This window comes from Ranitomeya variabilis, chromosome 5 (assembly GCF_051348905.1).
Source record: "Ranitomeya variabilis isolate aRanVar5 chromosome 5, aRanVar5.hap1, whole genome shotgun sequence".
In the NCBI taxonomy this organism is placed as follows: Eukaryota; Metazoa; Chordata; class Amphibia; order Anura; family Dendrobatidae; genus Ranitomeya; species Ranitomeya variabilis.
Window position 1 is genome coordinate 43,390,648 of NC_135236.1, and position 16,093 is coordinate 43,406,740.

At 44.6% G+C, this 16,093-nt stretch overlaps 1 protein-coding gene across 1 annotated transcript in view; it reads right to left on the bottom strand.

Annotated features, from left to right (window-relative positions):
• Positions 1–12,311: 12,311 nt before the first annotated feature.
• LOC143774306 (uncharacterized) overlaps positions 12,312–16,093 on the bottom strand; it is a 45,197-nt gene continuing 41,415 nt past the window's right edge. Inside the window, exon 5 of the mRNA XM_077261754.1 lies at positions 12,312–12,531. Within this exon, the coding sequence (XP_077117869.1) occupies positions 12,327–12,531 (205 nt within the window). The 3' untranslated portion in view covers positions 12,312–12,326. The remainder of the gene's footprint in view (positions 12,532–16,093) is intronic.

Here is a 16,093-nt window from a genome sequence, read left to right on the forward strand (position 1 = left end):
CAACACTTGCCACGGTGAAGGAGGAGGAAGAATCAGAAGATGCGGTTGATGGTGTGGATGGTAGTTGTCGATGCCCACTAGTCTGCATTTTAGCACAGTGACATTCCCATATTAACGCATGTTGATCGTGCATGTGCCAGTTCATGCAAGTAGTACTGAAATTAATTCTTTTTTTTTTACTCAACTAAGTCTTTTTTTAAAAAGATGACAGCTAACGTTATTTTTTAGTTTTTTAGCCAGTCAGAAAAAAAGACCCAAAATAGGCAACTACAGAACCGTGAACATTGATGTCCACTGTTAGAGTTTATATAAAATAAACTTTGGCACTCAACTTGTAATGATGTGGAATTTTTAATAGCAGCCACTTGTACAAACGTTTCGGTCACACATTGACCTTCTTCGGTGTACTGCGATAATGTGCAAACAATAGAATATTTACAATAATATAAAGTAAAATGAAATACAAAATAACTAAAAATGACAGATAACAAAATTGCAAAATCATGAGGAGACTCATATATATTGTGCATCTATAGTGATGGATGGGAAGGGTAATGAAGGAATGGAATGGAAAGAAAAAACTGAGGGAAAAATCATACCTTGTCTCTTGGAAACACTTATTATGTGTGGCTTTGAGATCAGATTTGAGGTCCTATGTGTGGGTCCTAGGATATAAATATGTCTGTTAGGGCAGGTGCGGGCTGTGGGGCTCTAGACCCAATAATTAAAAGGGGGAGGGGGACTGACCTATATATTATGGATCAGGATGCAGCTGTGACAGACAATGTCCGGGGACGTATCCCTGTTTATAGATAATGGACTGTATCTACGAAAATGATAACATATAAGAACATGTCAAAAAAGAATATACTATTATACAGGGTATGTATATCACCACTATCTGGATACTCTGCACGCACCTTGCCGGTTATTTTATGTGCTATGTCATATTTTTTACAGTTTCTACCTCTGAAGAGGATAGATAGCATATCTTTATCCCTATCGAGTGGTGCACTTGGGTCAGTATCAATACATCCTTGGGACCACTGATCTAAATTAAAAGATTCTTTTTTGACATGTTCTTATATGTTATCATTTTCGTAGATACAGTCCATTATCTATAAACAGGGATACGTCCCCGGACATTGTCTGTCACAGCTGCATCCTGATCCATAATATATAGGTCAGTCCCCCTCCCCCTTTTAATTATTGGGTCTAGAGCCCCACAGCCCGCACCTGCCCTAACAGACATATTTATATCCTAGGACCCACACATAGGACCTCAAATCTGATCTCAAAGCCACACATAATAAGTGTTTCCAAGAGACAAGGTATGATTTTTCCCTCAGTTTTTTCTTTCCATTCCATTCCTTCATTACCCTTCCCATCCATCACTATAGATGCACAATATATATGAGTCTCCTCATGATTTTGCAATTTTGTTATCTGTCATTTTTAGTTATTTTGTATTTCATTTTACTTTATATTATTGTAAATATTCTATTGTTTGCACATTATCGCAGTACACCGAAGAAGGTCAATGTGTGACCGAAACGTTTGTACAAGTGGCTGCTATTAAAAATTCCACATCATTACAAGTTGAGTGCCAAAGTTTATTTTATATATAGTCGTTGGTTTGGGAACCCTCTTTGTGCACCTTCACAGCTGTGCCACGTTACACTGCATCGTATGTACTCACCCTTCCGTGTGCACGCTGGTCATTATGTCCTCTCTGGTTTTCTCATATAATCAGGAGGAGACTAATTCTATTCTCTCTAAGTCCAACCTATCTAGTGACTTCCTCAAGGTCCCACATAGGGAAACCAGGGGAAGGGATCTTGAACGGGAGTCTCGACATCTGATTAATTTGGAACTACATTGTGCAACATTGTCCGAATACCTTAGAGTCAATCGCATCCCAAGGGGCCTGAGAGAACCTCTGCGACCAACGTTATTCAGCGACTCCTCCGCTTTCTGCTTAAAGTTTGAACAAATACTCGACAAGTGCTCGTTCGATCTAATGACATTAACTGTTGAACATTTACAAAGTGCCATTATCCAGTCCAGTGACACCATCAAAAATATTGAGTCCCAATTAGCCTCATCAAGTACCGCTGAAGAATTGGGTACCCTTAAAGCTAGAGTACAAACTGTTATTGAACAACACAAGAGGGACACTGAGAATAGGAAGAGGATTAAGTTTCAGAGGGACTTAGAAGATTACGATAACAATCGCGTGTATCATTGGCGTAATAACCTTACTTCCCGCTCTGATCCTCCTAGGTTCAACCAGTATTCGTCAAACGAAGCATCAACATCTGGTTCAGACACAGACAGAAGAGATAATCGTATCAACACAACTCGTCATTTTTTGGATCAACGCAAGCGATATCCAAGAAGAAAAGGCCCCGTCGGAGCCAGCGGAGGAAGAAATCCAGATTTCTACAGAGTAACACGCTCCCAGGTACTAACTCCCTAGTCATCAACATTTCCTCCAGAACACTTAGCATTGCTGAACACAATCTCCTACAAAAAGGACTCTCATTCTGCCCATACTCTAAATTGAGTACGTTTGAACTCGATATGGAGTTACAACGATTCTACCGCCGCATCAGATTACTGACACATTTCTCTAATGCAAATAATACACACACTGTTTCCCCTCCCACACGACAGGCCCATATCTCTATAGACCAACTTGGTCTTCGCAATAAAAGCACATATCGCCCACCAAGAGGGTCACATGCGGTGGAAACCTTCATTGAATTTATAGACAAAGCATTTAACCAACTCCGACGAGATGCCGAAGGGGGCAAGTTACACTATTCCTCCAATTTATCTAATCTTGACTTTCAGGCATCACAGGCCCTATGTAAAGATAAATCCATCATTATCAAGCCCGCCGATAAAGGCGGGGCTATAGTAGTCATGAACAGGACGGACTACATTAAAGAGGCCCATCGCCAGCTCAATAATAGCAGAATCTACATTAAACTCAGTAGAGATCCTACAGGGGAAACACGTGACATCATATCGACCATACTCCACACATACCTTGACATGGGAGTGATTGATTCTAAAACCAAGGATTTTCTTACCAAAACAAATCCAGTGACGCCCGTACTTTACCTACTTCCCAAGGTACACAAAAGTCTCATCAACCCACCTGGCCGACCAATTATCGCAGCGACGGACTCTATTCTGTCCCCTCTATCCATTTTTTTGGAAAAAGTCCTCACTCCTCTGACACAGAAAGCTCAGTCATATCTACTTGACACGGGGGCCTTTCTCAGAACACTACAGACATTGGGCACCGTCCCCACTAGTTCCTTTCTGGTGTCCTTTGATGTGAAGGACCTCTACACGTCCATCCCCCATGACCGAGGTATTGACTGTGTCAGACAATTACTGACAACATCGGAATTACATCACAACACGATTGATTTGTGTCTTGAACTACTTACCACTGTTCTCACCAGGAACTACTTTCTATTTGAGGACACTTACTACCTCCAGGCACAGGGGACCGCCATGGGGTCTAACATGGCGCCCCCGTATGCAAACACGTTCATGGCCACATTTGAAGAAGGGGTGGTCTACCCCAACATCCTTTTCAAGACTTACTGTGTCACTTGGAAGAGGTTCATAGACGATATTTTTTGTATATGGACTGGACCATGTGACACTCTTGACAAATTCTTTGAAACACTAAATGCCTCCTGGCCGGGTCTCTCGTTCACTATGACGAAGGACGAACATCAAGTCAGCTTCCTCGACACCATAGTGTTGAAGGATAAGGATGGCAATCTAAGTACGGATCTATACAGAAAACCCACTGACCGTAACAGCTTGCTCCATTACGGTAGTCTACATCCCACAACCACCAAAAATGCCATCCCCCGCTCACAATTTCAGAGGGTAGAGCGTATAGTTACTAATCCAACCAAGAAACAAGAAAGGTTGAATGAAATGTATAACAAATTTAGTGAACGGGGATACCCCCCTAAGATATTACATGAAGCTTTACATCCACCCACCAACTCCAAACAACCTATCACAAATCGCTTACCATTTGTACATACCTATCACCCCTACGTCCATATACTCCACCATAGCATTAGGAAACATTGGAGATTACTGCAAGAGGCATATCCGGATATACCGGAGTTCCGCAATCACTTCCTCCCCTGTTACAAACGGGCACGCAATATCCGTGACACACTGGTCAAAGCCGATATTGGATCGGGCTCACGTTCTTCCACCCAGAGATTTCTCTCCCAACCCAGGACTGGCACACATCCATGCCTTCACTGCAACCAATGCGGAAACGTCTTAAAGGGAGATCATTTCTATCACCCACATTCGGGTAAGCGATACCAAATCAAAGACTATAGCACCTGTGATACCTCTTTTGTAGTGTATTCTATTAAATGCCCATGTGGTCTTTTATATATTGGCGAAACCTCTCAACCGATACGGGATCGTATCAGTAAACATAAGTCCACAATAAGATGCAAAAATACGTTGCTGCCACTACCCCACCACTTCATTGACGCTGGACATTCCATACCTCAGCTAAAGTTCCAGGTAATAGAACATGTCCCAGTACCTCGACGGGGGGGCAATCGTATCCAAACCCTCAAAAGAAGAGAGGCCTTTTGGATACATGAACTTGAAACTATAACACCAAGAGGCCTCAACAGGGATTATGATCTCCTGGCCTTCCTATAGACTCTGTTCCTGACTTTGTATAGTTCATTTACTATGTACATGTTTGTATTCATCTTTTCAAAACATTATATTAACATATAGCTTTGTTTTACAGAGTCATCAATATTGAAATTGACGTCACGCAAATGTTCACATCCTGATCCTCCTTCCCCCTGGATCCCCATCTTATCCTTATGGTCTCTGCTTTTGTATTCATCATTACTCAAAAATCCCTCCTCTCCCCTGCTTCCAGGTCTTTTTCTACATTGCAGGTCATATGCACACAATTTATTGTTAAATATCCTCATATCCGCAATCTCTTTTGTTTAATAGCTCCTCCCACACTCGGTCAGTCCTCTTTGTCAGTCCCTGTGCATGTCTAATGAAGGTGGAACGCACCTCCATGATTATTCCACATCACTGACACGCAGAGCGTCGCCGGCATAAACAGTGCGTCACTTCCGGTGACGCACTTCCGGCTTCACGCCGTCCAACGGTCCCGCCCCCTGGCCACATAATGGCGCTGTGCAGACATGGCAGTACACTACAGAACCAGCGGCGGACACCGCGTTCTACACCAGCATCCCTGCCTCTCCTGGTAAGACCCACTAACAGTGTCAGTGTCCCATATTAGATGTACCGCTATCGCCTTAGTCTAATCCGTCCACCTCCTCTTACAGACAAGGGATTTTTTGCTTTGGTCCATCCATTGGGTCCTTGTTAAATACTATTATACAGGGTATGTATATCACCACTATCTGGATACTCTGCACGCACCTTGCCGGTTATTTTATGTGCTATGTCATATTTTTTACAGTTTCTACCTCTGAAGAGGATAGATAGCATATCTTTATCCCTATCGAGTGGTGCACTTGGGTCAGTATCAATACATCCTTGGGACCACTGATCTAAATTAAAAGATTCTTTTTTGACATGTTCTTATATGTTATCATTTTCGTAGATACAGTCCATTATCTATAAACAGGGATACGTCCCCGGACATTGTCTGTCACAGCTGCATCCTGATCCATAATATATAGGTCAGTCCCCCTCCCCCTTTTAATTATTGGGTCTAGAGCCCCACAGCCCGCACCTGCCCTAACAGACATATTTATATCCTAGGACCCACACATAGGACCTCAAATCTGATCTCAAAGCCACACATAATAAGTGTTTCCAAGAGACAAGGTATGATTTTTCCCTCAGTTTTTTCTTTCCATTCCATTCCTTCATTACCCTTCCCATCCATCACTATAGATGCACAATATATATGAGTCTCCTCATGATTTTGCAATTTTGTTATCTGTCATTTTTAGTTATTTTGTATTTCATTTTACTTTATATTATTGTAAATATTCTATTGTTTGCACATTATCGCAGTACACCGAAGAAGGTCAATGTGTGACCGAAACGTTTGTACAAGTGGCTGCTATTAAAAATTCCACATCATTACAAGTTGAGTGCCAAAGTTTATTTTATATATAGTCGTTGGTTTGGGAACCCTCTTTGTGCACCTTCACAGCTGTGCCACGTTACACTGCACCACTGTTAGAGTTTGGCCTCAGGATGCATTGGTTGTCGTGGTTGCATAACTTGGTGTCTACATAACCTCCTCATCTTCCTCCTCCTCCTCTGCTGAGCTTCTCAGCTGCATGCCTGTGGGTTTAGACCGCGTGATCTACTACCTCATCGTCATCCTCTATGTTCTCCCGCTCCTCGCCCTGAGAGTCACTCTCCTCCTCTTCCTGCCTTGACAGCACAGTACAGTCCGCGGGTACCTCAAGAATCTGAGTCTCGTCACAACTGGATCACCTTCACCCAACAGGGTTAATGTCTGTTGATGAGGGTTTGGTTTATGCTTTGACCAAACTTCATCCGGCCATGGATCAAAGTGAGGAAAAATTTGGCCATCGGTACAGATGATTTCTTCCTCTTGACTCTGAATCTTTAGAGTACACTTCCTATGCCCATTGCATACAATGTGTGAAGAGATCTGCAGACTCAGCCATCTGTTTCCCAACAGTCAGTTGGGCGCTTGGAGAGTTGTGATGTGGGAAAAAAAAGGGTAATTGGGGTGCCACCACTGAGGACTGTACTGTGTATGATGTTAAAGTGGAGGAAGAGGAGCAGAGGCCACTTGATGCGGCGCTTGCCATCTACTGGAGCACATGTTCTTTCTGGCCCTCATCTACAAAGCGTACCATTGTATGGTTGCTAAAGAAAGGGAGCGGAGTTGCCCATCCAGTAGCAAAAGTTGTAAAAATGCTGCACAATTGCTCACTGCAACAAAACAAACCGACTTTTCATCCCTCATATCATACCTGTCTCACAACCCTAAACAGCTATTCGGTACTTTCAATTCTTTCCTGCATCCACCAGCTCCCCCTCCCTTTCGTCTCATCTCAGCTGTATACTTTGCCTCACCACCTGTGAACTTGACACAATAACGTCCCACCTCATTCCAGACTTTACCACGGTCTTCATCACAAGCCTAACCCACCCCTTCAACCTGTCACATCAGGTGTCTTCTATCTTGATTGATCTACAAAAAAGGTTGCACTCTATCGTGCCACAGCAGGTCGAATATGAAATACATGAAATATCAATAGCAAAATGGCTTTTTGAACATTAGGAAAAATATTTGAGATGCTTTGCACAGAATTTGGCTAAATAGTGTGAGCCCATCAACCATCGACAAGGTGGTCTCATTAATCTGATGGGTCCCTGACCTCCCTGTCGAAATGTGAACACTTACCGAAGGATATTGTCTGTATGCATGGGTGAATGTGGACACCTCTCTCAGTAAAGCCTACATATGGGTTGGCCGGAACCAAGTGTGATTAGATGTAATTAAAAACCACATGGTGAAGGGAGGAGTTCTCAGTCAGTAAGCTAACATAGAAATGACAGAATGACGATGGTTGATGGGCTCACACTATTTGGCCAAATTCTGTGCAAAGTGTCTCAAATATTTTTCCTAGTGTTCAAAAAGCCATTTTGCTATTCATATTTCATGTATTTCATATTCAAAATGCTTTGGCACGATAGAGTGCAATCTTTTTTTGTCTATTGTATATGAAGGTAGCTGCTCCTGGTATGCACCTATTCACACTAGTTTGGTTGTGCCAGTCGTTTTTCTGTCATTTCTATCCTGATTGAAACATACCTCGATCACACCCATCCTCAAAAAGCCCACCTTTGACCCATCCTCTGTGTCTACCTATCACCCCATATCATTTCTCCCCTATGCCTCCAAACTACTGGAACAACACATCTATTTTAACTGTCCTTCTTCCACCCCTCTTGCTCCCTCTTTGAGCACTTACAATCTGGTTTCAGACCGCACCATTCCACTGATACGGCCCTGATTAAAGTCACCAACGACCTACTAACCACCAAATGAAAGCGACGTGAGTTTGTCCTACTCCTTCTCCTGGACCTGGCATCTGTCTTTGACACAGTGGACCATTCCTCTTACTACGGACTTTCAGATCAGTTAACATTACAGACTTGGCCCTTTGCTGGATCTCCTCGTACCTAATAGGACATTCTGTTTTTCCCACTCACACACCACCTCCTCATCTTGCCCCCTATGTGTCATTGTTCAACAAAGTTCCAATGTAGGACAAGGAACTATGCTTAGAGGGTGCACGTGCGTGCCCCCTCCCTCTTAAAGGGACTGCCTACATCAACCTAAGTTACTCCCAACCTATAGCTGTGAGACACCTCTATTTAAGGCTTCTCCTCCAATATTGGGATGCTTGAGCTACGTTATTACTTTGTTTTGCATACTTGCTAGTTGTCAGGTTCCCGGGGTCTGCCTGTCTTCTTGTCTACCCTGTACCCATTTGCTCTTACCTCTCTGTGTCTCCTCTTACCTGTCTGTGTTCTTCTGTCCATCAGCCGGTCCAGATCACACCTGCCATTGCCCATCTGTCAAACACCCGGTCCAGCCGACAGCTGCCAGTGCTTTTCTGCTCCTCAGCCGGTCCCATCTGTTTTCGTGGTTCCGGAGTTGCTACAGTGCCTGCCTGCATTTTTCATCCCTCCTTCGGGCAGTCACAGCTTACCCACTGTAGGGGGTCAGCTGTCACTTTCTGTAGGTCAGCCATGGATTATCATCTGGTGCCACCTCTTTGTCCCTCCTTGGGTTGCAGTTTTCACCTGCTGCCACTTTTCCATGTGGTGATTTTGTATGCCACCTACTAACACACTTTCCAGGCTTTCAGAGGGATACGGAACAGTGATTCCACCACCTTACCCGTTACAGTCTCCATCTGCTGGGTTGGCTGTAGTGGAAAAGGTGTCTGTCCCCGGTATACTAGTTCTATTCTATTGCAATTGATGTCACTTTGTTGGTGTCTGCCACTAATTTTTGTAAATGTGTAGACTCCTGGTTGGGTCTACTTCACGTGTGTTGCCTGTAGCAGTAGGCCTCCAACTTCCTTGGAGTCAACCACCCGTGTTACTATCCTTAAATTTTTCTGACAATCGTAGTCTACAAAACTGATATTTGTGCCTCCTGAGTATGGCTCAGCATGAAAGCAGGTAGAGTTATTGCATGTGGTATCAGGGCTCTCAGGAAAGGAGGCCTACACTGATCCCTCACCCACCTCATCTTACTGTGACTTTCAATTGAAAGCTGTAAATGCTGTCCCAGACCCTAAAACTTCATGCCTGGCTAATTGCTGCAGTGCCATGCTACAATTTGAATTGTGGGTGAATTGAGGCCACTTTCCTGGTCTCTGTCCCTGATTTGATGTGTTTTGACAGCATTTGGGGCCGTTATAAGGTGTTGTGCTTGTGCTTGCCTCCCATTGAGCTGAATGGCATTCGGTTATGTTCGGTGAATATTTGACGAACTAATTGGCGAATATTGCAGATTCGGCAATAGTAATATGAACCGAACAGTTAAATATTCGGTCATCTCTAATCAGCACTCAGACGCAAGTGGTGAGGTCTATCCTCTTCATACTCAGACATCATCACTCAGACCCCTCTGATGAGGCTATTCTTTTCATGCTCAGACATCAGCACTTAGACTACTCTGGTGAGGCTCTCCTCTTCATACTCAGACATTAGCACTCAGACTTCACTGGTAAGGCTATCCTCTTCATATTCAGACATCAACACTCAAACCCCTCTGGGGAGGCTATCCCATTTACATTCAGACATCAGCACTCAGACTCCGCTGGTGAGGCTATCATCATGTTACTTAGACATCAGCACTCATACCCCTCTGGTGAGGCTATCCTCTTCATACTCAGATATCAGCACTCAGACTTCTCTGGTGAGGCTATACTCTTCATACTCAGACATCAGCACCCAGACTCCACTGGTCAGGCCATACTCTTTACACTCAGACATCAGCACTCAGACTCCACTGATGAGGCTATCTTCTTGATACTCAGACATTAGAACTCAGACTCCACTCGTGAGGCTATCCTCTTCATACTCAGATGTCAGCACTCAAAATCCTCTGGTGAGGCTATCCTCTTCATACTCAGATATCAGCACTCAGACTTCTCTGGTGAGGCTATACTCTTCATACTCAGACATCAGCACCCAGACTCCACTGGTCAGGCCATACTCTTTACACTCAGACATCAGCACTCAGACTCCACTGATGAGGCTATCTTCTTGATACTCAGACATTAGAACTCAGACTCCACTCGTGAGGCTATCCTCTTCATACTCAGATGTCAGCACTCAAAATCCTCTGGTGTGGCTATCCTCTTCATACTCAGACATCAGCACTTAGACTTCTCTGTTGATGCTCTCCTCTTCATACTCAGACATTAGCAATCAGACTCCTACGGTGAGGTCATCCTCTTCATACTCAGACATCAGAACCCAGACTCCTCTTGTGAGTCTATCCCCATTACACTCAGACATCAGAAATCAGACTCCCCTGGTGAGGCTATCCTCTTCATAGTCAGATATCAGTACACAGACTCCACTGGTGAGGCTATCCTCTTCATAATCAGACATCATCACTCAGACTTCTTTGGTTGAGGCCATCCTCTTCATATTCAGACATCAGCACTCAGACTCCTATGGTGAGGCTATCTTCTTGATACTCAGACATCAGCACTCAGACTCCTCTGGTGAGGCTATCCTCTTCATACTCAGACATCAGCACTCAGACTCCTCTGTTGATCCTCTCCTCTTCATGCTCAAACATTAGCAATCAGACTCCTCTGGTGAGGTCATCCTCTTCATACTCAGACATCAGAACCCAGACTCCTCTTGAGAGGCTATCCCCATTACACTCAGACATCAGAAATCAGACTCCCCTGGTGAGGCTATCCTCTTCATACTCAGATATCAGTACACAGACTCCACTGGTGAGGCTATCCTCTTCATAATCAGACATCATCACTCAGACTTCTTTGGTTGAGGCCATCCTCTTCATATTCAGACATCAGCACTCAGACTCCTATGGTGAGGCTATCTTCTTGATACTCAGACATCAGCACTCAGACTCCTCTGGTGAGGCTATCCTCTTCATACTCAGACATCAGCACTCAGACTCCTCTGTTGATCCTCTCCTCTTCATGCTCAAACATTAGCAATCAGACTCCTCTGGTGAGGTCATCCTCTTCATACTCAGACATCAGAACCCAGACTCCTCTTGAGAGGCTATCCCCATTACACTCAGACATCAGCAATCAAACTCCCCTGGTGAGGCTATTCTCTTCATACTCAAGATATCAGTACTCAGTCTCCACTGGTGAGGCATCCTCTTCATATTCAGACATTAGCACTCAGACTCCTATGATGAGGCTATCTTCTTGATACTCAGACATCAGCACTCAGACTCCTCTGGTTGGGCTATCCTCTTCATACTCAGACATCAGCACTCAGACTACTCTAGAGAGGCCATCCTCTTCATACTCAGACATCAGCACTCAAACCCGTCTCTGGTCAGGCCATCCTTTTTAAACTCAGACATCAGCACTCAGACCCGTCTCTGGTCAGGCCATCCTTTTTAAACTCAGACATCAGCACTCAGACCCCTTCGGTAAGGCTATCCCCTTTCCACTCAGACATCAGCATTCAGACCCCTCTGGTGAGGCTATTCTCTTCATACTCAGACATCAGCACTCAGACTCCACTGGTGAGGCTATCCTCTACATAATCAGACATCAGCACTGAGACTCAACTGGTGAGACTATCACCTTCATACTCAGACATCAGCACTCAGACTCAGCTGGTGAGGCTATTCTCTTCATACTCAGATGTCAGTACTCAGAATCCTCTGGTGAGGCTATCCTCTTCATACTCAGACATCAGCACTCAGACTCCTTTGGTTGAGGCCATCCTCTTCATACTCAGACATCAGCACTCAGACTCCACTGGTGAGGCTATCCTCTTCATACTCAGACATCAGCACTCAGACTCCACTGGTGAGGCTATCCTCTTCATACTCAGACATCAGCACTCAGACTCCTCTGGTGAGGCTGTCCTCTACATAATAAGACATCAGCACTGAGGCTCCACTGGTGAGACTATCATCTTCATACTGACATATCAGCACTCAGACTCCACTGGTGAAACTATCCTCTTCATAATCAGAAATCAGCACTCAGACTCTGGTCAGTCAGTAACCTCCGTTACTTTATTGTAGAATAGTATGCATCCTCATCAGTTTGCTTTTTGGGGACTTTGTGTTTTGTTTTCAAGCATAAAATGAGTAATACGACCACTAGAATGAGCATAAGTCCAATGGTAACACCAACACCTGCAAATAAGCCAATCTTTGAGATCCTCCCGGTGCACTGAGGCTGAGTATACATGAATACATCTGCTTTTGGACAACTGTAAAGGGAAATAGAAAATGTGTATTAGCAGATCATATAGCAGTCATGTTTGAACTTTTTTGAGAAATTTGCATAAATAATTTTTTTCATCAAAAATTTTATATAGTGACACCTCTCCAAAACTCCCCCTATATGAGAAGACCACCTTCTTATCCAGACCAGATGTCCTATAAATGATTTTCAATCACTCCATACTTCCTAACTCCTTTGAGAAGTCCACCCCTCCTAGACGACCAGAAGATTTGTATTTTTGTCCATCAGTCCTGTGGATGGTACTGTGTGTAGGAGTGTGCAGTGTCAACATGAAAGTGACTGGAGATCATTGGATCTGACAAAAATTGAACTTGCCATATCTGCCACAAGATGTATAACCCCTCCCCCTAAAAAACTAATACTCCCCTCCACTGCTCCTTGTGCCATATACGGTCCTTGGTGCTTGTTCCTAACCCTACAATGTGCTGAAAAATTGGGAATCTTCACTCCAGGCTTGGACTTCCAGCAGTAACTAGGGTTTGCGTGTACGTGGATGTCCCGGGCCTAGTCATCACTGAAAGTCCCAGTCTAGAGTGCGTGTTTTAAGGTCGCAGTGCACACTCCCTAGTGTGAAGAGTATTCAGTCACTATGTGGTGGTAACATGTGGTCTGGTCATGGTGTGGCGGTTTTTGTTCCCTGTATGTGGTATTATTGGTCACCATGTGGTGGTGGTAATATGTGATCTGGACATGGTGCGGTGGTATTTGTTCCTTGTATGTGGTATTATAGGTCACTATGTTGTAGTAATATGGTGTCTGATCGTGGTGTGGCGGTATTTTTTCTTGTTTATGATATTATTGGTCATTTTAAAAATTGAAAAATAAATAAGATATACCTAAATTGTATTGGATATTTTAACAAATGTTTAGTAAGTTGCAGTAGAGTAGAGTACGGCCAGAAGAGTCTACCTTGTCTTGATGGTGGATTAAAAAATCTTTTGGCGAAAACAAAAGCTGCTGGCTATGTATGTGGTGATGGGAACTGTAAGGCTATGTGCACAAGTTGCAGATTGTATGCGTTTTTGCCGCATTTTTTCACTGCGAAAACACATACATAAAACAACCCATTGAATTCAATGGGATTCCGCAATGCTGTGCTAATGCTGCGCATTTTTCCGCGGCGGAAACACATTGCGGAAAAATACGCAGCATGCTCAATCTTTGTGTGGAATCACGGTGATTCCACACACCTAGGAATGCATTGATCCACTTACTTTCTGCATGTGGGTTATGCCCACCATGTTATGACCCCAATGGCAGAGGGTCTCAGAAATAATTACTAAGTCTGTAAACACAAAAAACCAGCTCATAGGGCAGTGGTAACTGAGCTGACCATATATCTAATCCTAGCACCACAAATAGCAGCAGCCGGGGAACGTGCCTACGTTGGTTCTAGACGTCTCGCGCCAGCCGGAGAACTCACTAACCCTAGAAGGGAAAAGAAAGACCTTTCTTGCCTCCAGAGAAAAGACCCCAAAAGTTGGATACAAGCCCCCAACAAATAATAACGGTGAGGTAAGAGGACAAGACAAACGTAAGAATGAGCTAGGTATTTAGCAAAGAGAGGCCCACTAGCTAATAGCAGAATATAGTAAGATGACTTATATGGTCAGCAAAAACCCTATCAAAATATCCACGCTGGATATTCAAGAACCCCCGAACCATCTAACGGCCCGGGGGGAGAACACCAGCCCCCTAGAGCCTCCAGCAAAGTCAGGAATCACATTTAGTACAAGCTGGACAAAAATAAGAGCAAAGCAAATAACCAAAAAACAAAGAAGCAGGACTTAGCTTAATTTTGCACGAACAAGGAGCAGCAGACAGGAGCAAACAGAAAGGATCTGATTACAACGATGCCAGGCACTGGACTAAGGATCCAGGAAGTTTATATAGCAACACCCCTGGACTAACGACCCTGGTGGGTGCCAAACTGAGGAAAGACAATCCCATAGTCATATCACTAGTAACCACAAGAGGGAGCCAAAAAGTCTAATTCACAACAGTACCCCCCCCTTAAGGAGGGGTCACCGAACCCTCACCAAGACCACCAGGGCGATCAGGATGAGCAGCGTGAAAGGCACGAACTAAATCGGCCGCATGCACATCAGAAGCAACCACCCAGGAATTATCCTCCTGACCATAGCCCTTCCACTTGACCAGATACTGAAGCCTCCGTCTGGAGAGACGAGAATCCAAGATCTTCTCCACCACGTACTCCAACTCGCCCTCAACCAACACCGGAGCAGGAGGCTCAACAGAAGGAAGCACAGGTACAACGTACCGCCGCAACAAAGACCTATGGAACACGTTGTGAATGGCAAACGACACCGGAAGATCCAAGCGAAAGGACACAGGATTAAGGATTTCCAATATCTTGTAAGGACCGATGAAGCGAAGCTTAAATTTAGGAGAGGAGACCTTCATAGGAACAAATCGAGAAGACAGCCATACCAAATCCCCAACACGAAGTCGGGGACCCACACCGCGGCGGCGGTTGGCAAAACGCTGAGCCTTCTCCAGTGACAACTTTAAGTTGTCCACCACATGATTCCAGATCTGCTGCAACCTATCCACCACAGAATCTACCCCAGGACAGTCAGAAGGCTCCACATGTCCCGAGGAAAAACGAGGATGGAAACCAGAGTTGCAGAAAAATGGCGAAACCAAAGTAGCGTAACTAGCCCGATTATTAAGGGCAAACTCAGCCAACGGCAAGAAGGTCACCCAATCATCCTGATCTGCCGAAACAAAACACCTCAAATAAGCCTCCAGAGTCTGATTAGTTTGCTCCGTTTGTCCATTAGTCTGAGGATGAAAGGCAGACGAAAACGACAAATCAATGCCCATCCTAGCACAAAAGGATCGCCAGAACCTGGACACAAACTGGGATCCTCTGTCAGACACAATATTCTCAGGAATGCCGTGTAAACGAACCACATTCTGAAAGAACACAGGAACCAGATCGGAAGAGGAAGGCAGCTTAGGCAAAGGCACCAAATGGACCATTTTAGAAAAGCGATCACATACCACCCAGATGACAGACATGCCCTGAGACACCGGGAGATCTGAAATGAAATCCATGGAAATGTGTGTCCAAGGCCTCTTCGGAACAGGCAAGGGCAAGAGCAACCCGCTGGCACGAGAACAGCAAGGCTTAGCTCGAGCACAAGTCCCACAGGACTGCACAAATGACCGCACATCCCGTGACAAGGAAGGCCACCAAAAGGACCTAGCCACCAGATCTCTGGTGCCAAAAATTCCCGGATGCCCTGCCAACACCGAGGAATGAACCTCGGAAATGACTCTGCTGGTCCACTTATCAGGAACAAACAGTCTGTCAGGTGGACAAGAGTCAGGTCTACCAGCCTGAAATCTCTGCAACACACGTCGCAAATCAGGAGAAATGGCCGACAAGATAACTCCCTCTTTAAGAATACCAACTGGTTCTGCGACTCCAGGAGAGTCAGGCACAAAGCTCCTTGAAAGAGCATCAGCCTTCACATTCTTTGAACCTGGTAAATACGAGA